This window comes from Fusarium odoratissimum (genome assembly GCF_000260195.1).
Source record: "Fusarium odoratissimum NRRL 54006 unplaced genomic scaffold supercont1.1, whole genome shotgun sequence".
In the NCBI taxonomy this organism is placed as follows: Eukaryota; Fungi; Ascomycota; class Sordariomycetes; order Hypocreales; family Nectriaceae; genus Fusarium; species Fusarium odoratissimum.
The window spans coordinates 3,376,943-3,400,411 of NW_022158687.1; the positions used below are offsets into that span (position 1 = coordinate 3,376,943).

Consider the following 23,469-nt stretch of genomic DNA (forward strand, 5'->3'; position numbering starts at 1 on the left):
TCCCGAGTACCATCGAAGATATATATCATCTAGAGACGACAAGATCAAGAACATTGTTGGCCAATCGCAGTAGATAGGCATACCCCAGATACAGTTATCTTTCAGGTATCACCTAACCCTACTTGAGCTGTATCTGATCGCGGGGTAATCATTCATTGGATCCATACCTAGATAGATAGCTTCAACTGAGATATGCGCTAGTCCTGATCGTCGAGAACAAGATACGCATAAATAGGCCGTCGGATGGTTTTGGCAGCCCCTCTACGCATTGTTCCCGTGGTACGAAGTATCCATCAGAATCTCGGCATCGGTTTGCGGCACGATATCACCACATTGTAGTTAGCCACCCAGATAAAAGACGATTATCTATTGACAACAGTATCATTAGCAACTGCTCAACAAGAACACTGTCTCAGGGGCTCAATATAATTTCTCTCAGCTTCTTACTTCACCGGTCACTTCCGAGGTAGTTCAAACCAACCCGACCTCATGCAGTCACCTACTGGTTATCTGGCGTCTCTGCCAGTTGATAATCCGACTAAGTCCTTCTGGCAGAGCGAGCCGGACCCGATGATCAGTAAATACCAATCGTAAGCAGTAGCCTATGAACAGCCCTTACAAGCTTTACAATCTTTGGACCTAGTCTTGCTAGTGAGGAGATGTGAAAGTTTTATGATTAGATCAATATCGGACTGACTGGAATCATAACCATAGTGCTGAATTTCCCACCTCTGCTGATGTTGTTATCATCGGCTCCGGGTTGTCTGGTGCTTTCATCGCCCACCAGTTGCTCAGTTCCAGCTCACCAAACAGACCAAAGTCTGTAGTCATGCTGGAGGCCCGCAACGCAGCGAGTGGTGCTACTGGAAGAAATGGTGAGTGACAGACGTCACACCGATCAATGAATTATCACCGTATGGTACTTACCTCTCCTCTGTTTAGGCGGCCATATAAAGCCCGATTGCTATCGTGGCTTCACATCGTACTCTATCTTACATGGTACTGATGTTGCAAAGGCTCAGTGCGAATTTGAAGCCGTCAACTATCAAGAAACCGCAAAATTCATCCAAGAGAATAATCTAGCTGCGGAAGTTGATCTGGTACAGTATCGCTCAGCCGACGTCTACCTGACCCCAGAGTCCTGGAAAACCGGGTTGGCATCGTACAATGGCTTCAAAGAATCTGGCGGCGATGTCTCCGATATCAACGTACTCAGCAAAGCAGAAGCTGAGGAGTCTCTACGGGTCAAGGGCTGCTATGGAGCCATCACCTTCCCAGCTGCCAGCCTGTGGCCATATAAACTCGCAATCGCCGTTTTACGCAAGGGGCTCGACTTGGGACTAAGTCTTCACACCAATACCCCTGTCACAAGTGTCTCTCCCGACACTCCAGGACCTTGGAAGGTCTCAACACCCCGCGGGGTCGTGATGGCAAATAAGGTTATCCATGCAACCAACGGCTATGCTTCGTACCTCCTGCCTGAGCTTGATGGGCGAATTATCCCCCTCAAAGGTCATGTTTCTGCCATCACGCCCCCACCGGCTTACATGGACCAGCCCCTCACGACATCTTTTGCTTTCATATCCAATGACGACTACGACTATCTCATCCAAAGACCAGGTCCTGAAAAGTACCTGATCTGGGGCGGTGGCGAGGTTGCTCATCCCAAAGGTCTCTCAGGCGGCTTCGGTGACTGCGATGACCGTCATGTCGTGTCTGAAGTCGAGTCCTACATTTTGAATGCACCAGTTGAAATATTCAGAGATTGGGAAGAGTCTAGGGAGTCTTCTGGAACTAGCCCCGAAGGTGCCGTGGCATTCTCCTGGAGTGGCATCATGGGCCTGAGTAAGGATCTTCTTCCGTTTTTGGGAGAACTTCCAGGCAAGCCTGGTCAATATCTGGCTGGTGGATATCACGGACATGGTAGGTCTAACAGTCCAGTAAGGTAACTGAAAAGATTTCTTTGCTAATGAAGGTAATTTAGGGATGGCGCGCATTTTTCTAAGTTGTAAGGCTTTTTGTGAGAAGTTTCTTGGTGAACCAACTGATCCCCGCGTTCCTACTACTTATTTCAATTTGACCTCACGACTTAAAGACCCGATAGACCTCGAGATCATGGATAACATAGCATAGTTAACATGAAGTTCAAGATAGACTCTCAAGAAACTGGAGGTATATTAATAGAGTTTATGAGACTGTAGACCTGATTAATAACTATACATGGTGCTCTTTCGATAATAAACATGCCTTCCTTCGCCTCCGATATCGCCTAAACTTCTATTTCAAAGGCCACAATCATGAGGGCAGGCCTCTTTGAGAACCTTATGAGCCCAGCAGCAAAATGCATGTACAATTGCGAAGCAATGCTTGAGTTTACCTATCATTGCAATACTGCGAAGGCAAATTATTTTATTTGAACTCCTCTACAAACTTCTGAAACGCCGTCAGGAAACGCTGAACATGATCCTCCGTGTGGCACATATTCAGAAAAAGAAAACCTCTGCGGCCGATACAAATCCCATGCTGTAACATGTAATAGAAGAAAAGCCCCTTCAGCAGGTCCCTATCTTCACGAAGAAACTGTAGTCCTATGGCGCTTCCGAAGCCAGTAATTCTAAGATCAGAGAGGTGATGCGCTGCACAGATCTCTGAGATCTTGTTTCGAATAGTGTCCCCCAGTTTGTTGACGCGATGAATTTCGTCCTCCGAGACCAGTTCAATTGCAGCCAGGGCAGCTGATATAGTGAAAACATTGTTATTGAATGTTCCAGAGTGGCTCAGTTTCTGAGTTCTCGTCTCATAGAGAGCCATGATGTCGGAGCGCCCCCCAAGAGCTCCAAAAGGGAGGCCCCCTCCAATGTATTGTCCAAGAGTTGTCATATCAGGCATAATCTTGTGGAATCCTTGAAGTCCATTGATGTGTAGGCGAGATGTCACAACCTCATCGAATATCAAAACTGCACCAGTTACGTCAGCTGTTTTGCGCAGAAAGGAGAGGAACTCCCGAGTAGCGGGAATCTGACCGCCTGCTGAAAGCATCGGTTCGACAATGATAGCTGCTAGATCTGATGATATATGCTTCTGGTTGGCCTCTATGTTGTTGTAGGTACCAAAAATGAAGTCGTGAGGAAAGTTTAATTTGTTGTCCCCTGAACCAAAATTTAGGGTACCGTCGTGGTATCCATTATCAAACACCAGTATCTAGGAAGAGAATAAATTAGTTTCGCAGGGCCTCAGGGATAGCCCTCCGCAGACTCTGCACTGACCTTTGTCCTGCCGGTGAATTCCGTGGCTGTAACTAATGCGCAGGTGTTGGCTTCGGTGCCAGAATTACAGAACCTAACTCTCTCCATGCTCGGGAATCTTCTCTTAATGCGCTCGCCAAGATGACACTCTTTACGGGTGACACTACCCAGGCTGAAGCCAGTAGACAGGGCACTGCTGATGGCTTCAGCGATAGCGGGGTTCGAGTGTCCGTAGAACGCTGCCGAATAGTCTGATACAAAGTCCAGATACTCTCTCTTGTCGACAGAGTATAGGTAAGGACCCTGTCCGCCCTCCATGTAAAGCGCAAACGGGTCTCCATGAAGAACTGATCGCGTGTTTCCGCCAGCTAGAGTCTCCTGGGCTCGTTTATGGGCGGCCAGAGATGAAGGGTTCTCTGCAACGAAGTTGTCGATTAATGTAGCGAGTTTGCTGCGCAAGTCGCAGGATGCTTTGGCCTCGCTACCCGTTTTGAAGTTCCCTTCGCCGTGTCTCTGTTCAACATAAATGGTTGAAAGGCCTTTCGACTTTGTGAACGAGGCTCGTGAGCCTTTTGGAATCCAAAGGAGGCTTCCAGGTTTCAATTCGTAGGATTGGTTTGTGACAGTATCTGTTATTACGGCAGTGCCTATCAAGCAATGAAATTGTCAGTCGATGGCCATGGCAAGTAAGGAGAGACTGAAGAAGAATAAACCTACCCTTTACGATGTATTTCATTTCATCCCATTCTGCTGTAAATGATTCGGTCGGTGTCTTTCTGTCAAAAAGGTCCCAGATACCAGCCACGATTGGTGCATTGACATCTGATCTATAAACCACTGTGAGAAATGATTCTTTTGACAATGGATATAGTCTGGCTCACCTTGAGCCAACAATATCACTGTATGCTCCGATTTCGTCCTTTATCTCTGGGGCTAGAGTGCCAGCATCCGTGATCACCACGACATTTGTAGCCATAGCCAGGGTCATCGGAAGACTATCCTGGTCCATATCAGACGTTTAAGGACAAATTAACTTGGCGGGAGTATATGAGGTTGAATGGTCTTGAGGATAGACTAACAGTTAGCCATATATATTTGCCTATGCAGGAGTAAACCCGCGATTTTACGTGATCAGCTTTATGAATCACCAGGAGTAGATTCTGTGGAGAAGCGTTCCTACCAAACTTTGCCTTGTACTGAGAGGGAGGTAGGCAAACCGCATCTTTCTGGGTAGCCTCTAGGTGGCAAGTCACATGGATCCAAAGGAATTCATCCGCCGGCATAATACTGCTGCACCGCAGTGGATTGGAAGCCATCGCATCCTGGTCCTTTTGGCAAATTACGATCTTGCTTTGTATGGACTTCTTTGGGAGCCTGTCATCGCCGAAAGCACCTTACGTGTCGCAATTTCATTCACACAAGTCTCTTGATGATTATGATTAGAGATCGTGAACGCTGAAGATGCCACAAGAGTGTATCTAAAAGGGCTTTTGTAAATAATATTCTATAGAGATTCTCCCTGGAGCCAATGTTTATTCGAATATTGGAAATCCCATTATATTGGAAAGCAAGATGTGACAGGACCAGCTGTTGGCCGTTCCGTCCCAGTAACTCTCCTACTTAGAGCAAAGATCATGCCACTCTATCCTGGCTTCTCTCCTTATACATATTAATTACGTGCCACCTGCTTAGATGCTAGCAATGATGCTTCAATAACTCTCAAGCACGCCAAGACCTTCTCTTCCGTGAATTTCTGCCCTAATACCTGAAGGCAAATAGGAGCATCCGAATACAGCTCAGGGGAGTCTGTATCGTTGGTCAGCACAGGAGCACACAAGCAAGGAAAGGGGTGGCCTCTGAGGTCTCTGAAGGGTCGTCCCTCGAGGAACACTTACATAGATTCCAATTATCGCGATCTAAACTCGACAGAGGCTTAAAGTCCCCGCCATTGCCGGGCTTTGGGTCCTTGAGAAGGTCAACATGTCCAACAGGAATTGTAGCACATGTCCAATCGAGGATATTGGAAATGGCCTCATAGAGCCAGTACTTCATGGTTCCATGTGGAGAGGCAACGTGGCACCCTGAAGGTAGGACGAACATATCTACCGGTCGCCCTGTTGCTGTCAAGGATGATGTTCTCTGCCACCTGCTAAGTATATTTTGCCGAATTTTCAGGATCTTCTTCCCGTGGTCAAGAAGTTGGCGTACACTCATTGCATCCTGTGGGTTGGCGAGCTCAATGTCCTCGGATATGGGCTCTCCAGACTTGGCAATCTCTTCTCTGAATGCCTTCCCTCCATCTGCATTGAAAATACGTGTGATCATTTCCCACATGCCTTCCGTTCCGTCGAACAGCTGGACATCCACTACTTGAACTCCAGCCTTTTCCAGAGCAGCCCTCGTTTCTCTCATTCCTCGTTGAATAGGGGGATGTGGGGTGGCTATCCCGTCGTTTGCAACGAAGCCAATACAGAGCTGTCGTTTCCCGCTCAGTCCAATGAGCAGGGTTTCTTGATAGACTTGTTCATCCCACGGGAGTCGCTCGCATGCAGAATCCCACTCCCATGGCTTCAGAGATAGTAATGTTCTTGCATATACTTCCAGCCCGTCAATGCTTTTTGACAATGGTCCTGCAACACCATTGATAAGATACCCAGCGTTCGACTGCTCGGCGTCATGCAGAGGGAATCGACCATTCGTGGGGCATAAGCCGTATATGCCATTGAAGTTTGCCGGTGTGCGAATCGATCCAGCAATGTCACTTCCAATTCCTAGAGGGCTGCCTCCAAGCGCTATTAGTGAGCCTTCGCCCCCGCTTGACCCTCCTGCAGACAAGGTAGTGTTATACGGTGTCGCTGTTCGTCCGAAGAGAAAATTATGGCATTCGCCAGACATAAGAGACTGGGGAATATTCGTCTTGCAATAAAATATAGCTCCAGCCGCTGAGAGTCGATTGACCAACTCGTCAGAGTGTAGAGGGTGTGCATTTGCTCGGGCAACAAAACCAAGAGTCGTCGGCATTCCTTGGATATTGAAAACATCTTTCAAACTAATTGGCAACCCATGAAACGGCCCAACAGTCTTGCCTGTTCTACGATGATAATCATCGAGCTCTACAGCTCGGCGGAAACCTTGATCAAACATGGGATCGGTTAGTGGGTTGGTAAGATGATGGGCAATGATGCACCGGGCGATAAATGCCAGAAGAACCTCCTGGGCCGTCCAAGCCCCAGAGGCCAACATCTTCAATAGCTGGCTTGGTTCAGAATCCGTTATCTCGATTTGTCGGGCACTCAGCTGACCACTCTTGTAAGGCCATTCTACCACGTTTGTGACTGTTAAGTGAGGCATGAGAGGGATTGGAGTCCCTAGTATCCGCTCTGACCACTCCTGTATGATCCTCTCCTTCTCAGATTGGCGTTGAGCTGTGACATCTCTCCAGGTTGAAAGAGCCAAACAGTGTCTTGCTGTGGCGTTTTTGGTCATGTTTCTGGCCGGAGTGAGGAAATATGCGTATTGAATATCATGTAAGGAACAGCAGATCGGGACTTAGATTGAAAACTGAAAGAAACAGAGGTTCAACAGAGTCAGTATCCTGTATTAACAAATACGTGAAGGAGAGAAACCGGGCAGCTCGTTTGCGATTGCTTGGGAATCATACGAAACAAGCCTGCTTCTATCCAACTCCTTACATTCACACATCGGTAATCCAGCCTGGCCATCCAGCAACCAGCCGTGTTGGTCCATCATCTAACAAATATTCCGTACGCGAAACGTTGATAGAGAGCAATGCGATTGATCATCCTATTACGTAGGCAATGAGACATAACCATCAAGTTCAGAAGAAAGGTCACATCACCACAATCACAAAAACCACCGGCGGAGGGTTTTTTCGAGATACGTACCTAGGCATCTTCAGCTAAGGTTTGGAAGAGAAGAGGAGCCACATCGAACTAGCAGGGATCTATGCGTCCACATTCATGACGGGGGGAGTGGAGGCTCTGCGGGGCCGCTCCATTCTGCTGGGATTGTTGCATGGCAAGCAGGCATGAGTGTTGTTGGAAAACCGTCGGCTTTGTTTCTGGCAAACATGGTTTGCATATGTGCGTGTTATCCTAGCGGGAACAGATTGGCCGTAAAGTAATGACTTGGGGCATTAGCTTGGGGTTCCGTTGTTTTCATTCGAGGTAGAAACAAAAGTTCGTGGCAACGTAAGACATTTCTGGGTTCATCTCAGGAGAGTCAACATCATATTGGCCCTAGTTCAACTCCAAACCATCCGCGATTCTTCCCGATTCTTCCCCCTCAGAGAAGCGGAATCACCAGTTTCATTTCGGTGACGATTTGGTTCAGGCTAGCAGGTGGTCTCGCGGAGTCCGCGGAAGTTTGTTGATAATTCAGCCAGGTCCCTTTAGCAGCCCACAGTTTCTGGAGAGCTTGCCTCACATACTTCGGGTGCTCCATGCTGTAAAGACGCTCAAGACTCTGAAGCATATCAAGAATTGTCTGTCCATCATGATCTGACCCTGGACCGCATTCACACCCTGCCACAGCCAGCGGCCAGAGTAATGCGTTCCCAATAGAGACTCGTGGGATGGAGCCCAGGCGAAGTATAGCCTCGCAGTTGGAGATAATTGCCGTCACATGTGCTCTGGCGAGTGTACTGCGGTCCGCTCTAAAAGGCTCCAAATGGTTTGCATGGAAACCAAAGCATCTCCATAGATACAAATAGGCAGCCAACCGAAAGGTTTCCCAGGCACTGCGCAGGACCATACCAGCGACAGGTGACAGACCTTGAGGGACCAACGGCACAGCCCAGCGTTTTAACGAACCTTCAAGTTCATCGCTTGCGTTGCCATAAGCAAGCGGTGATGCTGTTCGGTAATAGAACATGAGCTTCATTGAAGTCTGATAGGGCAATGCGGGCAATCATCTCTTACCTTGTGTGAAACTTGACACGAATTGGCCATTGTTCAAATCAGCCCTGTTCTCAAGTTCCAAGTAAATGTTATCATCAACAAGTTCGGCAACATCAGCGATGATATTCACAAGAGATTCGGGATACCCCATCATGCTCTCCAAGGCAGTCAAGTCCCCGCCAAGTTCTGTATGGGTGCGATGCGACATCCAAGATGTCCAAGCCCTCTGTGATGGTTGTTTTCTACCAATCCAAAACGCTGAAATGTCGTGATATGAACATACACCCATGAGAAAGCGACCCAGAGGCGTAGAGGCGAGAAGTGCCTGATCCGTCATCCTAACGATGCTAATCATGCCACGGATATGACGTATCGAATAACCATCGCATTGGGAGAAGTTGAAGAAGCTGAGGATCAACGATGAGGCCAACAACTGATGAATCCACTCGATGTCAACATTATCCCCACTGGCTGCGCCAATATCCCCACGGAGCTGTGTCAAAGCCATCTGGTAATGATACAGGTCCGTGGGCGAGCGCTCCGATGGGTTGGAGGCAAGAGATAGTAAACCATGTCTGATGGATGATGACTTCAGGCACAGCGGCAGTATCATTCGCAATAAAGAGGGTGAGGATTTATCAACAGCACCGAAGGCACGTCTGCTCCGCCTTATGACTACGAGTAATCAAGGACCAAATCAGCGCTCGGTCAAGCAAGCAAATCATGACTGCCGCGTTGGGGAATACAATCATGGAATAGGGAGAGGGTTATGGGAATGGATATATTCCTTCCCTGCTACTTGATTTCTCAAATTGAGCACTAACCTCGACACAAGCTCTGATTCTCTGCTCCAGAGAGGATGGGCCCTTGGCTCCAAGCAGGACCAAACTGTTCAGAATTGAACTTTGTTGGGTCTGAACCAGATGTTGATGGGGACATGGTATAGAGCATCGACTGGTTGTTTGAAGGAAGTAGAGAGATTCGGGGCATCAGAGGGGTAGATAGTAGGTACATTGCCTACCTAAGGTAGGTAGGTGCCTAGCCACTAAGGCTATAGTGTGTAACCCGTGCTAAAACGGCCAGTAGTCGCTACTAATTTGCTCCAGACAGGCAGGGCCCAGACTCGTTCAGTCATTCATTTCCATGTAATCTTTCCTCCTTATCTATAACAACATTTTGAACACGCTTCATTTTCTATGGCGCGTGCATGTGATCGATGCTGGCTCTTGGTGAGTTGCTATAGGACCTCATTCTCACTTCTTTCCGAAAACTTGGCGCTGATTCTTCATAGAAAACGCAGTGTGATGGACAATCTCCATGCGCTCGTTGCCGACGGCTTCAAACAGCATGTCTTTATAAGCGACCTGTTCGTCGCCCAGGCAGACCAAGGCTGAATTCTGGGCGTAGACGCGAGACTGGAGGCGGCTCTGATCCCTTTGCTGATCAGCTCGAGTTTTCATCTCCAAGAAGAGAAGACTCGACGGACCATCCTCGTACAGATAACGTGGCGAGAGAGGACTCAATATCATCAAGTGGCGATATACCAAACCAGCTATCAACCGGGCCAGAAGAAGATAACTCGGCTCAATCGAATGACATCCCGCCTGACAATCTTACATCAAACCATGGGGATTCCGCAATCGATATTGAAGGCCACACACAGGTCGAACAACTCATACCAAGGCACCATAATGAGGAGTCAACGACACATCTTCACTCTGAAATACATGCCACAGTTACCTCATTGGATGAGGCTTTTGCTCTGGGCCTCGATATACAAACGGCCCAATATATTCTCTCACAAGTGTTTGATCAGTCAGCGCGGCTCGGAATCTTTGCCATATTGTCTCATCTTCCCCCAGACATGTCGCCAACGTCATTGCTTAACCAGTCAGAAGGTCAACCACGTGAACTTGCATTGATGCTTCTTGCAGTTGGGCTGCAGTTGAATTTTATTTGGCTCCCTATCGACGTACAATATTCTCTGGAACTACTCATAGATACACTGCGTATAGAGTCACTCAAACTCATGCCAATGCTCGCCTGGAAATCCTCCGATATAAATATATCACAGACTATGTCGCTCCTGCTTGCCAGCCACACATGGTGCCTTCAGAGCGGCATGGCTGAGATTGCCTGTCGCTGGAATGCGATAGCAGGCCTGATTTGGCACGATCTTGTGAGAATGGGTAATTTAGATCCGCTGCAAAGAAATGTTCTTGCCAGGTATGCTTATGTCTTTGCTTCTTCTATTTCTTCAGCTTACCAAAGTGACTCAGAGTTGGAAAAGCAATCGAACTCCAGAACGCGTAAGTTTCTCCTTTTCCGTGTCTATCTCCTCCCGTTTTCTGAGAAGGACGCTAAATCGATTCTCTGAGGCTGTAGAGTCCTTAGCATGCTGCACTACAAGCCACCGACTGCCTCTGCTGGCTTCCAGAGTTTGCCTGGCGATCTTCAGCACGAGGTTTTGAGCCCCGGATGGATTAGCGTTAACTCCCCAACTAATTTGCCAACTGATTTCTTCTCATTATTTATGCCTTTGGTTCAGTATGTACTACCTCCTCATCTTACCATGTTTCGATGATCTAATTGTGCTGACAATCCACAAAGACCTTTACAGAAAGTCACCACCTCGTCCCACGACTCATCGGCTCTAGATGAGATTCGAGATGAGCTGGAGGCATACTTTATTCGGTTTCCAACTACACTTCTTGAGTATGAGTGTCTGGAACACGCATATCAGGCAGAAGCCATGATTTGGTTTCATGGGATCTTCATGCTCACATGTACGTGGTTGAAGTCAACGGGCCGGGTACCAAATACCTTCAAGCTAATACAAGAGAAAGTCATTGATCGTGATCTCTTCCTGCTCCTGACGAGTGATGAATTGACTTCAACTGCCGAGTTCATATATGCATTGGATCATTCCATCTTGCTGAGAGAGGTATGAGATGAGTGTCCAGCCTGCCTGTTCTTCCGTGGCAATGCTAATCAGAGCCTCTAAATAGGCCCTTCCTGTCCTTATGCTCCTCGATTCCAGCTGTCATACTATATCTGCCGCGACAGCTTTCCTCGTTCTCACCTCGTCTGTGGTCACCTGCCTTGCGCTTAGGGAATTCGACAGCTCTTTGGATTCCCACGAGGCTATGGCTACAATGCCACCCACACTTCTCGCCTCTGCTGATCGCCACTTAAGGGCGCTTGAAACGTTTAAGCAGGGCACACGATTTGACGTGGAACTTATCAAGCACATTCAGACATGCCTATCCAGTTCTGCCACGTTAGGGAGTCCAGGTTTATCTTCTGACTACAACAGGACACTGAATGAATTGGCGTTCTATCGATGGGCGTCAGGGGGGCATGGCATTCTTCGGTCACCAAAGCAACCTGTTGTCGAAAGCTCACAGTTCATGAACCGCTACCCTATTGATTCTCGATTCCTGCAGGATCGGCAAGCCCGGACAAGTGCGATCGAAAGAATTTGTTCGCCCAACGCTCGCATTTGCCAACCTGGTTGTTTCGAGTTAAGCATTGAATTATTCTGATCATAAGGTCTATAAATAGACACTATGGCTAGGCGTTCTCACCCTAGTCGATCTACACTTGTCGAATATATTCTGACTATAAACTATGGCTAGGGGATTCTTGGGTTCAGCTATAATCAAGCTTGCCGATGCCTGCCAAATCTCTCACGAATGCCTTGGGGAACCATTCAGGAATCTGGAAACCGTTTTCTCCACCCAAGAAAGAGAGCATCATGTCCGTTACGACAGTTGAGCAAGTGAAACACCTCGTCATTCCCTCACCATTGTGTCCCACAGATATGAATTCACCCAAGCTATCCTTGTTCGGCCGACCAACAATACTTGCACCATTTACAGTGAATCCTTGGATACCTGTCCAGTCATACTTGACGTACGGCTCCACCTCAACTCCTGGGAACCATTTGCCGAATGTCTGTTTGAGGAATCGTAACATCTCCTTCTTCACCGGGTCATCATCAGGGATAGTCTGAGAGTCGTCGTAGTAGTTCATACGCTCTGCAGTAGCAAGGCCGTACAAAAAAGGGCCTCCCTGTGGTGCCTGTTGAATCCAGTGCCAAAAGTCAGCGTATCCAAACCCTTGGTCAAGCTGTGTACTCGCAATCTTTGGTGGTTGTACGCCGAGCATGTGAGCCATACAGCCCACAACGCCCTTCTTCCCTCTAAGGGCAGGCAAGAGGTTGTTTGCATAACCATTGGTGGCATGGAGGACGACCTTAGCATTGACAACTTTTTCAGTGCTGGTTGTGATTCGGTAATGCTGGGTTGAGTCTATTGTGACGCAAGAAACTTGGGAGACGGGCGTATTGGGGTGCAGTGAGAGGGCTGGCATTCTTTCCAGCGCGGCCTCAAAGAGCACGTTGACGAACTTCCTGGGGTACATGGTGCCACAGTTCTCGAGATATGCGGCACCATGTTGAGCCGCTTCAGAGGTAATGGAGATTTTCTGCCATAGAAGGATGTATGAGCTGGGGTGGACATTAAAACGGAGTATGAAGACAACAGCAAGGGTCGAGCGATAGCTTCTGCTTTCATACCTGCAAGATTTCCTCTGGGCTCAAAATGCGGCATTCCTCCTCGTACCCTTGCTCACGGGCGTAATTCAGATCGTCCTCAAACTTTTGACGCTCCTCTTGGCTTGCGAAGACGACCATAGTGCCATTGAGACGAAGATCAACCTTTTCTGCAGCATCGAGCTGAGAAATACACTCAATCATCATGTCTCTGTTTTTGAGCACCATCTTTCTCATACGCAGGGCATCCTCAGTACCGAAGGTCTTTGCCAGCTCGCGATAGCCATAGACTTCTGGACGTCCAATATGGCCACCGTTACGACCTGTCGCGCCAGAGCAGAGACTGCGAGCTTCAAGGACAGCTACACGCAGTTCGGGCTGTTTCTGAGAAAGTCTGTATGCAGCTGCGGCGCCGGTGATGCCAGAACCAATAATGGCAACATCGACCTCTTCTGGTAGAGGAGCTGACGCAAAACGGTCGTCCAAGCTGATGGGGAAGTTCTCAATCCAATAGCACTTGGCGTCGTTGGGTGTCAGTGGGAAGCTCGCTGGGGACAACGCAGGCCTGCCATGATCCATGGCCTTCTCCAGGTTACTGGAAGTAAATTGAGTGCCCGAGTCTAAAGACATGACTCGATGAGGTTAAGAAATAGTTCACGCTTTGATAAGATGGCTGGTATGGGTTTCTTCCTTTTTGCTGTATCACACTCAATAATAGTCATGTGCATTTATTCAGATCTAGTAGTCGAGAGTTCTATCTTATACAATAGGAGTGGTAACTATTTGGTATATTCCCCACCGTCCCCAGGCGCGGTTAGTTGCTTCGTGATCATCCCAGGTTAGCTACGGTGATAAGATCTTGGAGCACAGTGGAGAACTCCGCAGTAAGAATGCGCCGTCGGCATATTAAAGCCACCTTTTTCTCCTCTTTCATACCACATGCGTCAGATATTCGGTGGAAATGTCAACTTAGAATCAGCCAATGGACTCACACGGGTTTGAGGCTTTTAGGTGAAGTTCCTTCGTCAATTTCACCACGTATTCCGTAGAGGTAATCTCAAGACCAACCCTCTTCCGAATAGTCGAGTTAACCGATACAATGTTTCTAAAAAGTTGGTATCCCCAAAGAGGTTCTAAGGCAGAAACGTATACTTACCATGCCTTAGTAGTTGCGATGTCGAGGCTTTATGTCCAACCCGTTCTCAGCTTCGCAATTTCATTCAAGATAACATAGCCCTGTGTAGCTAAAATCGAGATATATGTTGTCTGGACGAAAAGAACATATGCTGAATAGTATTGGACATGCGTGGCCTACATACTGACTCTGGTATAAATTGATGCTCTGAACAGTTAAGGATAGTAATACTTCAAAGCTGCCTCTAACAAAATCCGTGCCCATGACGCATACCAACTAAAACTGCGCTTCTCGCCGCATACATAATGGAAGATCAAGCTTCGTGGCCAGGAAATCCAGCAACTCGCACCTCAATTTACATGTTGGCGATATATTGGATGGCCACTGGTTGAAACAGATCTGTCAAAGGAGGAATATCCACCCGCGAACAGCCCTTCTTCATCTTCTTTCCATTGAACAGATCGTTGACCCATGACATATAGTCAGCCTGAGCGGAGTTAGTAACACTGTCGTGGTTCTGGCCCGCGTATGTCAAAAGTCTGATTGAAGAGCCAGGCTCTTCTTTGCAGGTCTTTTTGTAATCCTCGGCCGTAAACTTGATAGGGACAACTCCATCGTCAACCCGGTTGGCCGGGGCGATGGCGACTGAACCGAGAAAGTTCCCGGCCTTCCTTAGAGCATCTTGGCCAGACAGCGCCAGCCTCTCGTTTACACGCCAAGCAGTCATGCCACCTTCACTCTGGCCGACAGTCACCCATCCGTCAGAGAGAAGTGCCCCTATTCTCCTCTTAGCAGCGATAACACTGAATGCCACATCAGCAGCGTGAGTCCAGCCTGCTACGTACTGAAATCCCTTGGGCGTGGTGCTTCCAAGGCCAGCCTAGTCTGGTGCGGTGACGGCGTATCCAAGCTGCACAAAAAAGTATGGTGCTTGCCCAGTCGTAATATAGATTTTTGTGGTTCGTGGGTGCGCAGATAGGGACGACGCCAGCAGTGCCGTGAGTCCATACCAATGTCCTTAGCTTTTTGGCACCATTTTGCGGCGCATATGGGATAAGAAGAAATGCGCTCGCAGCAACAATCTCTCCATCAATATCCTCGCTTGCATATTGAAACCGCGAAAGGGCCGCGCCAGCAGGAATGGTCCAATTTGTGCTGGCAGCAATGGCATCGATGTCTTGCCATCGCAGGATATCACCAGGTTTGGCTGTCGAGATGTTCTGCGGAAGATGCCAGAATGGATCATGGCTGAGGTTGGCAGCTACCCAATTACCAGCATCAATCTCTCAACCCATAGTAAAGTCCTTCTGGCATTCTCCTTTGCAATAAGGGCTTGTTGGTGCCTTTGACAGGTGAGCATCTCCAAGTACAAAGGAGCTCAAGGCCAAAGAAGTGAAGAGAGAGTAAAGGTGCATCTTGATTGTCTAGATGAAAGATTGAGAGAATGTGATTCTCAGATGAGATCATAACCGATGGCGTTGTAAGGGTGTTGATATTTGTATCTCAGCTCTATCTACTAGGTACTATCTCGGGCTTGCATGGAGCTTCACCACTAGCAAACCTAGGCACATATCAAGACGCAAATTAGCTACCACCTACTTACTCCAGGTTTCTCTCATCTCGTCCTAACTATCTCGGTATTATTTTTATTTATTTTTTGAACGGTTCTACACTTCATAGGTCTTTGAGGACACCAAGTGATCGTTCCGCGGATGTCAATTGCCATCGGAAATACACCGTCGGTCAATTTCCACCATCGGATGATTTTAAGGATCTTCACAATTGAACATGACTGACTCATGAGTGATGGAGTAAGCTTGATATCAATTGCTTCAACCTGCATGTTTGCGGTATAAGGGTGACGATGATGTCGCCTCAAATCGCAAACACCGAATCAGTATCATCACCACCGGCTTTACACAACCAACCTCGATGGCGCCTGTTTTCGTTGATCTCTCAGCTCCCAATGGCCATAAATGGGCACAGCCTGTTGGTCTCTTCATCAACAATGAATTCGTCAAGTCCAACAATGCAAAAACCCTTGCCGTGGTGGACCCTGCGTAAGTAGCAGAGTTTCTTAGTTCACTTGAGCTCACTTTCTTACATGTCTCCCTAGTACGGAGGAAGAGATAGCTCGGGTTGCTTTGGCCAGCGAGAAGGATCTCGACGAGGCCGTTCAAGCTGCTGTTGATGCCTTTTCCCACCCCGATTGGCGCAGATTGTCAGGAACTGATAGAGGAAAGCTCATGTTCCGCCTAGCTGACCTGATGGAGGAGAATGGTACGTCTCTCGCAAGTGCCGAATCCCTCAATACTGGAAAAGCATACAGTATCGCACTTGAAGGAGACGTTGAGGACGCCATCAAGATTGTCCGCTATTATGCCGGGTATGCGGACAAGTCCTTTGGGCAAGTCATCGACACTGGTGCTGATAAGCTTGCGTATACACTCAAAGAACCTATCGGTGTCTGTGGCTTGATAGTTCCCTGGAACTTCCCCCTTAATATGGCTATTACCAAGCTGGCCCCGGCATTATGTTGTGGCAACACTGTTATCTTGAAGCCCTCAGAAGTTACACCTCTCTCTGTCCTCTATCTGGCCGCATTAGTCAAGGAAGCCGGTTTTCCGCCTGGTGTAGTCAATATCATCAATGGATTAGGCCCCGTTGTTGGTGCCGCCATGGCAACTCACAAGCAAATATCTAAAATCTCATTCACTGGAAGCACGCGCGTAGGAAAAGAGCTCATGAACCTTGGCAGTATCGGGATGAAGAAGCTCACCCTTGAGACCGGTGGAAAGTCTCCCTTGATTGTGTTCGAAGACTCAAACTTGGACTTGGCCGCTCAATGGGCTCATCTTGGCTTCACTTTCAATCAAGGAGAGCTCTGCACAGCAACAACACGCATTCTGGTTCAGGACACGATCTTCGATCGCTTCCTCGACGCCCTCAAATTAATAACGCTGAAATATCCTGTGGGTCAACCATTCGAAGAGAAAACATACCTCGGTCCCCTCGTCAGCAAAGCGCACTTTGACAGAGTGCGAGAATACATCAGGGTTGGAAAGGAAGAGGGGGCAAATGATATCCTGGATGGCTGTATGCCACCTGAGTTCAAAAAGGGGTACTTCATCAGCCCAAGCATCTTTGTCGACGTTAAGCCGTCGATGCGGATTTACCGAGAGGAGATCTTCGGCCCATGCGCCGTGGTGTTACAGTTCAAAGACGAGGATGAAGCAGTGAGATTGGCTAATGACTCGATATATGGCCTCGGCAGTGCGCTCTTTACAGAGAATATCAGCAAGGCTCACAACGTCGCCCGTAGGATCGAGGCTGGCATGGTATGGGTGAACAGCAGCAATGACTCAGACTTCCGAGTGCCTTTCGGCGGAGTCAAACAAAGTGGCATAGGTAGAGAACTAGGCGAGGCAGGCTTGGAGGCTTACTACAACGTCAAGGCTATTCACGTGAATATTGGCAATGTACTGCCAATGTAAGTTGTCCACAGGGAGCAAGAAACATCTGATATTAAACCAAGGTGCTAGAAATACCTAATCTGAGGTCTACTAAGTTTATATTAAATTATATTAAATTTACCTAAACCTTTTTCTTACTTAGGATAGAGGTTCTAGGTTTCTTGCCTCCTCTTTGCTATTAATGAAGGAGTCTGTGAGCGCGTTGCTTGGGTGGTTCCCAGCATGGTCTGAGAAATCATTGTCGTAAATGAATCTGACCGATGTACTTTGTCCATCTCATACTACGCTTCACCTACTCTACCAAGCCCCCTGAGCCAAACACTGTTGTCAAAACTAACATAATGACTCTTGTTATATGGTTCTCGGCATCAACACCTGACTCTATTACAAGTTACAAGAAAGGGGGAGGAAGCTTCTGTTACAAGCATTGGTAAATCAAGAATTTAAAACTTTGGTATTAAATTGTATGGATTTCAACAATGTTTTCCCACCCAACCGCCGTACTCCAAAAAAAAGACTTTCGGATATTTCCTCCTGTAAGATGATTGTATGTAGTTAAAAAAGCAAAATAGCCCATAGCAACATGCTACGGCCGCGCAAAGTGGTATCATAGGTGTGTAGGCCGTTTCCCGTCCAAGTCATGATCCCTCGCTCTCTTCTCGCTTCCAGAATTCGATGATTCGCACTTGATTCTAGTCTTAATCTCGCCGGTTGTCTTCTTGTGACTGCGTCTCAGAACGCTCCAGCTCTTCTATACGGCGTTGAATCGCCTCTTTCTGGACTTGCAACGCCCTGATCTCCTCGTCCCGCGTCGCCGTATCCTCGCTTAGCCTACTATCGTTTTCGGTCATGCTGTTTGAGTCCGTAGCAGCCTCGTAAGCTGGTGGTGGCTCTGCGGTCTGGCGGCTCCTGTCACGTCGATGGATGGCGTCCGCAGCGGCGTAAAAATTATCTCCTGGTCCTGGTGAGGTGTGGCGCATGCTTCCCACCGCGCCGAGCTCGTGTGCTCGTCTCTTTTCCGTCTTCTTTCGCTCTCTTCGAATGAGCCAAAAGGCAAGTGCTCCTAGCGCAAGCAGTACAAAAACCGCGACACCAACACCAATACCGATGCGCGCGCCCAGGGACAAGGATCGGCCATGATGCTCAGTACCTGGGATATCGTCCTCATCCTTGAGTCCAAGTGCATCTTTGTCGCTATCCTTGAACAGAGCCCTGATGGTATAAACAGCAATTGTTGCACCATATAAAGTCGTTGGTGTGTCAGACACAGCATCATAAGTCTGAGCTGTCTGATTGTACGTGTAAGGGACAGCTAACACGGATGAAACTGAACGTTTACACAAATTGCCATCCAGAGTGTATTCCCTACTGCAATTAGAATGGTACGTGAAAACACTTTCCCTCATGACTTACGATGAGCAGCAAATAGCTGTCGTTGTCTCGTCGTCCCGGTTCTCACTAGTATCAACGCGCAGTGATACGGTGGTCCATCCATGAGGGCATGTGCCTGGACTGTAAACCCCTGTAAGGCCTTTATCGAACATGGCATCAGGATAGCAAGACAATGACTTCGCTCCAGCAATTGGCTGCAAGTCAAGCATTGCTGCGAGGCCATCAGAACCTGACTTTGGTATCTTGTTTGCATCGTAAGTCCATGTGCAATCAACGGGTCCGGTCCAAGGTGTGGTCATCGGTGGGAATATCCCGTCGTCATCGAGGTCGTCTGCATTGGTGGGCTTAGGTGCGATCACAAGTGTTGTCGGAGCAGGCGTTGGGTCGGAGAGGGAGATGGTTGATGATGGCGCGGCGGAAGCTATTGACGATAACCCAGATGATGTGGACTCATCATCCTCGGTCGAAGAAGACATGGTTTTGGTGATTACAAGGAATTGCAGTAATTGCAAACAACTTTAAGCTTATATGCCAGGCCGATTCGACTACAAGCCGCACCACAAGTGCTTTGCTTGCCGTCAACTCGGCGTATCAATGACGATCGTCACTCTTGTCCATCCGGCAATGCGACCAGTAGTTTGCGTTCTCGTTGGATAAAAGGGCGCGTGAAAGATTCGCTGGGCAGACAATCTGCAGTGTGGGGTTTCGCGCAGACTTGGCTATATTCCAGCTGCAGACAAGACGCGCGTGAAGAATATCGAGGACAGCGTCTCTGACAATGTCGAAGGCCATCCAGGCGTAGATATTGTAGAGGAACGAACCGATGGGGATAGATATATAACACAGACGGGAAAGACAAGAAATGGTGACAAATGAATGAAAGGAAAGGAAAGGTTCGTACCCAAGAAACGACAAGAACCAGCCAAGCAAAGCAAAGCAGACAGCAGACAAGTCCATAGCATGCCTGCCGAGCAGCAGCAGCGAGAAGACGGGTACAGTAGCGTTGGTGTTCCCCCTTCTGAGGCCTTTGAAGGCTTGGCGAAATCTTATCACGGGTGGGTGCCGAGAAACGCCAAGGCCTGGATTGCACCGAAACACGTCCACGTTGACCGCTGTGAGTTCTGGGCATTGCCGCCTTGTCCTCTTGTCGTAGTACATAGTAGTACCTAGCACCAAGTGAGGTGAGCTTCTCCCTAGCTACAGCCCATGGTCGCCGTCGTGGTCGCCACGGATAGTCGTTCAAATAAGGTATATGTTTATACTGAATGTCATCGTCAAGCCTCCATCATAAGACACACGCAAGCCGTCATAGGTTACTGCGGAAGTGTGGTCGAATGGATTCTCTTGGGGAGGGGCCCAATGACCATGCCCAGTAGCTTACGAGGGCCAATGCTCATCATAGTGGGCTCGTCCAGCCTAAGCCGAGCCTTTTGGCCCCAGTGCCACGGTCTTGGCTGATGAGTATCGAATTTCTGGGCATTTGAGAGTCTCTGACGCGGGAAATGAAGGCCGCCTTGGTTTGTGCCGAATACGCCGGCTTGGAAGTCTTGGAACATGCACACCAAGCCGCGACCAAGAGTAACCAATCCCATTCCCTAGATAAAAAGGCAGAAAATTCTGTCTTGGCCGTAATTATCAGTCATGAGATCAATTCACCGTTCTACTTTCTCAACTCACTTTTACATTTTCATTACTGAAGAGAAACTGGCTTGACTTGCTTGTTCAAGTAAATGAATGTCAATTGACTGTCAAAGCACAACGCCCAGTAAACTTGATACTCTTGGCATTGCACCGCCAATGTAGGACGAAACCATATGAAGAGATGACAATGAATCAATAATCATAAGATGCGCTGAAGGAGGCGAACCGCGAGTCTTGGCTGGATTTGTTCTCTTCTTCATCCCAATTAGCGTCTATTCTCAGACGATTTGCAGAGGGAAAAGGGAATAGAGTTGCTCAGAAGCTCGGTTGGCTGCCGAGAGACCATGGCTGGTGACAGCAACATGCCAATAAGGTTACAGCAGCACATGCCAGGCAGCCAGGGCAACCACTTATACGGCTAGATGATTGAAGATCAAGTGCCAGCTCAACAAGCTCACCGGGAGTTGAAGATTCAAGATAACTACCGGTCTCGTCGACTCTACGCTATCCTTTCATGGCATTGTACAGAATCTAAATGTGATGTCCATTACACTATGTCGTATAACTGTTGTTGTTGCAATGGACCTTTGTACTATGAAGGTCGAGAACATCCCACTTGGATGTCTTCACTAAAACACAATGATCGGCCACATAACATTGTCACTACCATCTCAATTTACATAATCTGGAAGCTATCGATGTGAACAGACTCGAGACATGGTGTATCTGCCTAATTCACCCTGAGACAATGCAAGAGCTTCGCATCCCCATAAAATATCGGAATCGCGGAGCACATTTCTTCCGTCGTCATGGATCAGGGTACGTACCTACCTAGATTTCCACAATCACAGTTTTGAAAAGGATCACGTGATGAGGGGGCGAAGGGCAAGAACCCTACATCGCTCTTTCCCTGTGCGCCTAAGCGATTGTTGCAACAACCGCCTTCAAATCGACCCCAGCCAGGCCATCAGTTTTCCGCTCAGCGAATTCAACAACACAACACCGCGATCATGGCTGACGAATACGTACGTGTGCTCTCGATATATCCCTTCCCCTCTGGAAATAGAAAACATACACCCGCCGCCGACGTGGCTTCCTCGACTCCCACCCGCTACCCACGATGATGATGTCGATACTGGAGAGATGGAGACAATACAAAACAAAAAGAGCTTGACTGACTTGTGTTCCGGATGACAGGACGCCGAGCAGGCTGCCGAGCTCAAGAGAAAGAGAGCGTTCCGAAAGTTCTCCTACCGAGGAATCGACCTTGATCAGTATGTTGCCACTGCACGATTTCTGCGCCTCGATGCTGGAAGATGAAGAACTGCGAGGACGCACCCCCGAGCGAACGGACTCCATGCTGATGTTTGATTTTTCTCCCCTCCACAGGCTCCTCGACCTCTCCTCTGACCAGCTTCGCGATGTTGTCCACGCTCGTGCCCGCCGCAGGATCAACCGTGGCCTGAAGCGCCGCCCCATGGGTCTCATCAAGAAGCTCCGAAAGGCTAAGCAGGAGGCTCAGCCCAACGAGAAGCCCGACCTCGTCAAGACCCACCTCCGAGACATGATTGTCGTCCCCGAGATGATTGGCAGTGTCATTGGCATCTACTCCGGCAAGGAGTTCAACCAGGTCGAGATCAAGCCTGAGATGGTTGGTCACTACCTGGCTGAGTTCTCTATCTCATAGTATGTTTCCACTGTCTACCACCAACGAGGGAAAATGTGACTAACCTCCCTCCAGCAAGCCTGTCAAGCACGGTAGGCCCGGTATTGGTGCCACGCACTCTTCTCGATTCATTCCCCTCAAGTAAGAAGGTTGCGGTCTCGGGTGGTTTCTGCATTCATGGACATTTTGGGCGAAAAGGACTGGTTCTGGTAGATGGGCAAAACATCTATCAAAAACACTGATGACAATGGGTACCATGATTAGTACAATAAAGGAGCATTGTCCGCTTGATGACTACCCTCGACTACCGCTGATGCTTGATAATTGTGATAATGCTTTTAGAAACCTCATGTTCCACATACCCTTCCCCTCTTGGCCTGGCTAACTTGCTGAAATGAAAAGTCTCAGTTTCAAGTCCTACACGACATCATCTTCATGGTTTGGAGTCCTTGAACATATTGCGCGGGTCAAAATTTGCGAAAAATCCTTTGAGCACCGCTGCTCATTCACGGATTTTGTGGTTCATCTCCGTCAGTGCCCCCTCGTCTTTTCGTATCTCGTCCGTCTTTTTTGCGTTTCCGCCTCTTCCATATAGGTTCCCTGGTATTGCAAGGTGAGCAGTCGAAGTGTGATCGGGCCTCGCCGAAGTCAATAAATATCTCCTCGCCTGCTCTGACATCCTTGACAAGCGTCACCGTAATGTCGTAAGCTTCAGCAACGAGGAATGTTGCCTGTGCACAGTCTGGGCAAGCATGGTTGATGTTGGAAACCAAACTATAGATAAGAACCCTGGTACCCGAAGGGTCCTGGAAGGCGCAGTCTCGTTTGAACTTGTCGAGGCATACAGATTCTGTTGCGTTCATATTGTAATGCCGCATTTTGCGCAAGGGAGCAAAAGCCTTTGTAAGCTCTTTGCGTTGATCAACATCCTTCTGATTCTATACTGAAATTGGATCGTCGTAGGGAGCAACAAATATTGGTTGCTCTGCACGGATGATCTCGTGGCCATGAGGAAGGTCACGAAAGGCAAAAACTCCAGGTTTGCGTTTGATTCCTGTCTGGCGAGTTTCGATGTCGATTTCAGGCCTCACATCATGAGAACTCGTTGCCGGCGGGCTCTTCTCCTCTTTAGTCGATACAGGAACCTCCCGTGATTTTGATGTTAAGTTGGCAGGGTCTGTGTCTTCGAGGGCTTGTTCACCGGCACGTGGTTGCTGAACCATGCGTTCTGGCAATGGTGTGAGCATCTTATCACAGGTTGTTTGTTTTGATCTTACCACTATCACTCCGGCCGCTCTGGTTGGCCGCCATGTTGCTAGTTTCCTATTGAGGTAAACTTCGAACTAGAAAAAGACTGTTTGGATCCAAGACGGATGATGATGGCGATTGATGTTAAAGAATTATTGTTGAAAGTATTTGGAAGAAGTGAGATGGCAAAGCGTA

General features: G+C 48.3%; 11 protein-coding genes across 13 annotated transcripts; 4 read left to right on the forward strand and 7 right to left on the reverse strand.

Annotated features, from left to right (window-relative positions):
• The first annotated feature begins 179 nt into the window (after positions 1 to 179).
• On the forward strand, positions 180 to 2,209 carry FOIG_01182 (uncharacterized protein). The gene is made up of 4 exons (XM_031197900.1): positions 180 to 590; positions 715 to 875; positions 943 to 1,923; positions 1,985 to 2,209. Exons 1-4 carry the CDS (start codon positions 490 to 492, stop codon positions 2,131 to 2,133), a joined length of 1,392 nt encoding a protein of 463 aa, XP_031073667.1. The 5' UTR covers positions 180 to 489; the 3' UTR covers positions 2,134 to 2,209.
• A 200-nt stretch (positions 2,210 to 2,409) lies between these two features.
• Positions 2,410 to 6,740, reverse strand: FOIG_01183 (uncharacterized protein; the record flags this gene model as incomplete). The annotated part of the gene is made up of 7 exons (XM_031197901.1): positions 5,141 to 6,740; positions 5,011 to 5,051; positions 4,127 to 4,245; positions 3,963 to 4,072; positions 3,267 to 3,892; positions 3,024 to 3,201; positions 2,410 to 2,957 (listed from the first exon to the last, which is right to left on the reverse strand). Exons 1-7 carry the CDS (start codon positions 6,729 to 6,731, stop codon positions 2,410 to 2,412), a joined length of 3,213 nt encoding a protein of 1,070 aa, XP_031073668.1. The 5' UTR covers positions 6,732 to 6,740.
• Positions 6,741 to 7,550: 810 nt separating this feature from the next.
• On the reverse strand, positions 7,551 to 8,672 carry FOIG_01184 (uncharacterized protein; the record flags this gene model as incomplete). The annotated part of the gene is made up of 2 exons (XM_031197902.1): positions 7,551 to 8,119; positions 8,186 to 8,672. The coding sequence occupies 2 exons, from the start codon at positions 8,670 to 8,672 to the stop codon at positions 7,551 to 7,553; spliced, it is 1,056 nt and encodes a 351-aa protein (XP_031073669.1).
• Positions 8,673 to 10,241: 1,569 nt separating this feature from the next.
• Positions 10,242 to 11,709, forward strand: FOIG_01185 (uncharacterized protein; the record flags this gene model as incomplete). Its single annotated transcript, XM_031197903.1, has 6 exons — positions 10,242 to 10,390; positions 10,444 to 10,473; positions 10,550 to 10,711; positions 10,775 to 10,950; positions 11,011 to 11,108; positions 11,173 to 11,709. 6 exons carry the CDS (start codon positions 10,242 to 10,244, stop codon positions 11,707 to 11,709), a joined length of 1,152 nt encoding a protein of 383 aa, XP_031073670.1.
• Positions 11,710 to 11,815: 106 nt separating this feature from the next.
• FOIG_01186 (uncharacterized protein) lies at positions 11,816 to 13,349 on the reverse strand (the record flags this gene model as incomplete). The annotated part of the gene is made up of 2 exons (XM_031197904.1): positions 11,816 to 12,652; positions 12,744 to 13,349. 2 exons carry the CDS (start codon positions 13,347 to 13,349, stop codon positions 11,816 to 11,818), a joined length of 1,443 nt encoding a protein of 480 aa, XP_031073671.1.
• Positions 13,350 to 14,209: 860 nt separating this feature from the next.
• On the reverse strand, positions 14,210 to 15,133 carry FOIG_01187 (uncharacterized protein; the record flags this gene model as incomplete). Its single annotated transcript, XM_031197905.1, has 3 exons — positions 14,210 to 14,734; positions 14,865 to 15,074; positions 15,128 to 15,133. 3 exons carry the CDS (start codon positions 15,131 to 15,133, stop codon positions 14,210 to 14,212), a joined length of 741 nt encoding a protein of 246 aa, XP_031073672.1.
• A 653-nt stretch (positions 15,134 to 15,786) lies between these two features.
• FOIG_01188 (aldehyde dehydrogenase (NAD+)) lies at positions 15,787 to 17,348 on the forward strand (the record flags this gene model as incomplete). The annotated part of the gene is made up of 2 exons (XM_031197906.1): positions 15,787 to 15,914; positions 15,971 to 17,348. The coding sequence occupies 2 exons, from the start codon at positions 15,787 to 15,789 to the stop codon at positions 17,346 to 17,348; spliced, it is 1,506 nt and encodes a 501-aa protein (XP_031073673.1).
• Positions 17,349 to 18,025: 677 nt separating this feature from the next.
• FOIG_01189 (uncharacterized protein) lies at positions 18,026 to 19,195 on the reverse strand (the record flags this gene model as incomplete). The annotated part of the gene is made up of 2 exons (XM_031197907.1): positions 18,026 to 18,692; positions 18,741 to 19,195. 2 exons carry the CDS (start codon positions 19,193 to 19,195, stop codon positions 18,026 to 18,028), a joined length of 1,122 nt encoding a protein of 373 aa, XP_031073674.1.
• A 115-nt stretch (positions 19,196 to 19,310) lies between these two features.
• FOIG_01190 (uncharacterized protein) lies at positions 19,311 to 19,877 on the reverse strand (the record flags this gene model as incomplete). Its single annotated transcript, XM_031197908.1, has 1 exon — positions 19,311 to 19,877. One exon carries the CDS (start codon positions 19,875 to 19,877, stop codon positions 19,311 to 19,313), a length of 567 nt encoding a protein of 188 aa, XP_031073675.1.
• A 1,235-nt stretch (positions 19,878 to 21,112) lies between these two features.
• On the forward strand, positions 21,113 to 23,175 carry FOIG_01191 (40S ribosomal protein S15; the record flags this gene model as incomplete). Of its 3 annotated transcripts, XM_031197910.1 has the most annotated exons (5): positions 21,113 to 21,179; positions 21,245 to 21,385; positions 21,558 to 21,634; positions 21,750 to 22,046; positions 22,102 to 23,175. In XM_031197910.1, the coding sequence occupies exons 2-5, from the start codon at positions 21,371 to 21,373 to the stop codon at positions 22,169 to 22,171; spliced, it is 459 nt and encodes a 152-aa protein (XP_031073677.1). In that variant the 5' UTR covers positions 21,113 to 21,179; positions 21,245 to 21,370. The 3 variants fall into 3 exon arrangements, with proteins under 3 accessions (XP_031073677.1, XP_031073678.1, XP_031073676.1); XM_031197911.1 differs by having other exon boundaries at positions 21,113 to 21,385; positions 22,102 to 22,447; XM_031197909.1 differs by lacking the exon at positions 21,113 to 21,179 and having other exon boundaries at positions 21,225 to 21,385; positions 21,558 to 22,046; positions 22,102 to 22,171.
• FOIG_01192 (uncharacterized protein) lies at positions 22,803 to 23,337 on the reverse strand (the record flags this gene model as incomplete). Its single annotated transcript, XM_031197912.1, has 2 exons — positions 22,803 to 23,254; positions 23,304 to 23,337. The coding sequence occupies 2 exons, from the start codon at positions 23,335 to 23,337 to the stop codon at positions 22,965 to 22,967; spliced, it is 324 nt and encodes a 107-aa protein (XP_031073679.1). The 3' UTR covers positions 22,803 to 22,964.
• Between the last annotated feature and the right edge of the window lie 132 nt (positions 23,338 to 23,469).

Coding starts and splice junctions, on each gene's coding strand:
- FOIG_01182 (XM_031197900.1), top strand. CDS start 490: ATGCAGTCACCTACTGGTTATCTGGCGTCTCTGCCAGTTGATAATCCG. Junction 591..714: donor ATGATCAGTAAATACCAATC/GTAAGCAGTAGC, acceptor TCATAACCATAG/TGCTGAATTTCCCACCTCTG. Junction 876..942: donor TGGTGCTACTGGAAGAAATG/GTGAGTGACAGA, acceptor TCCTCTGTTTAG/GCGGCCATATAAAGCCCGAT.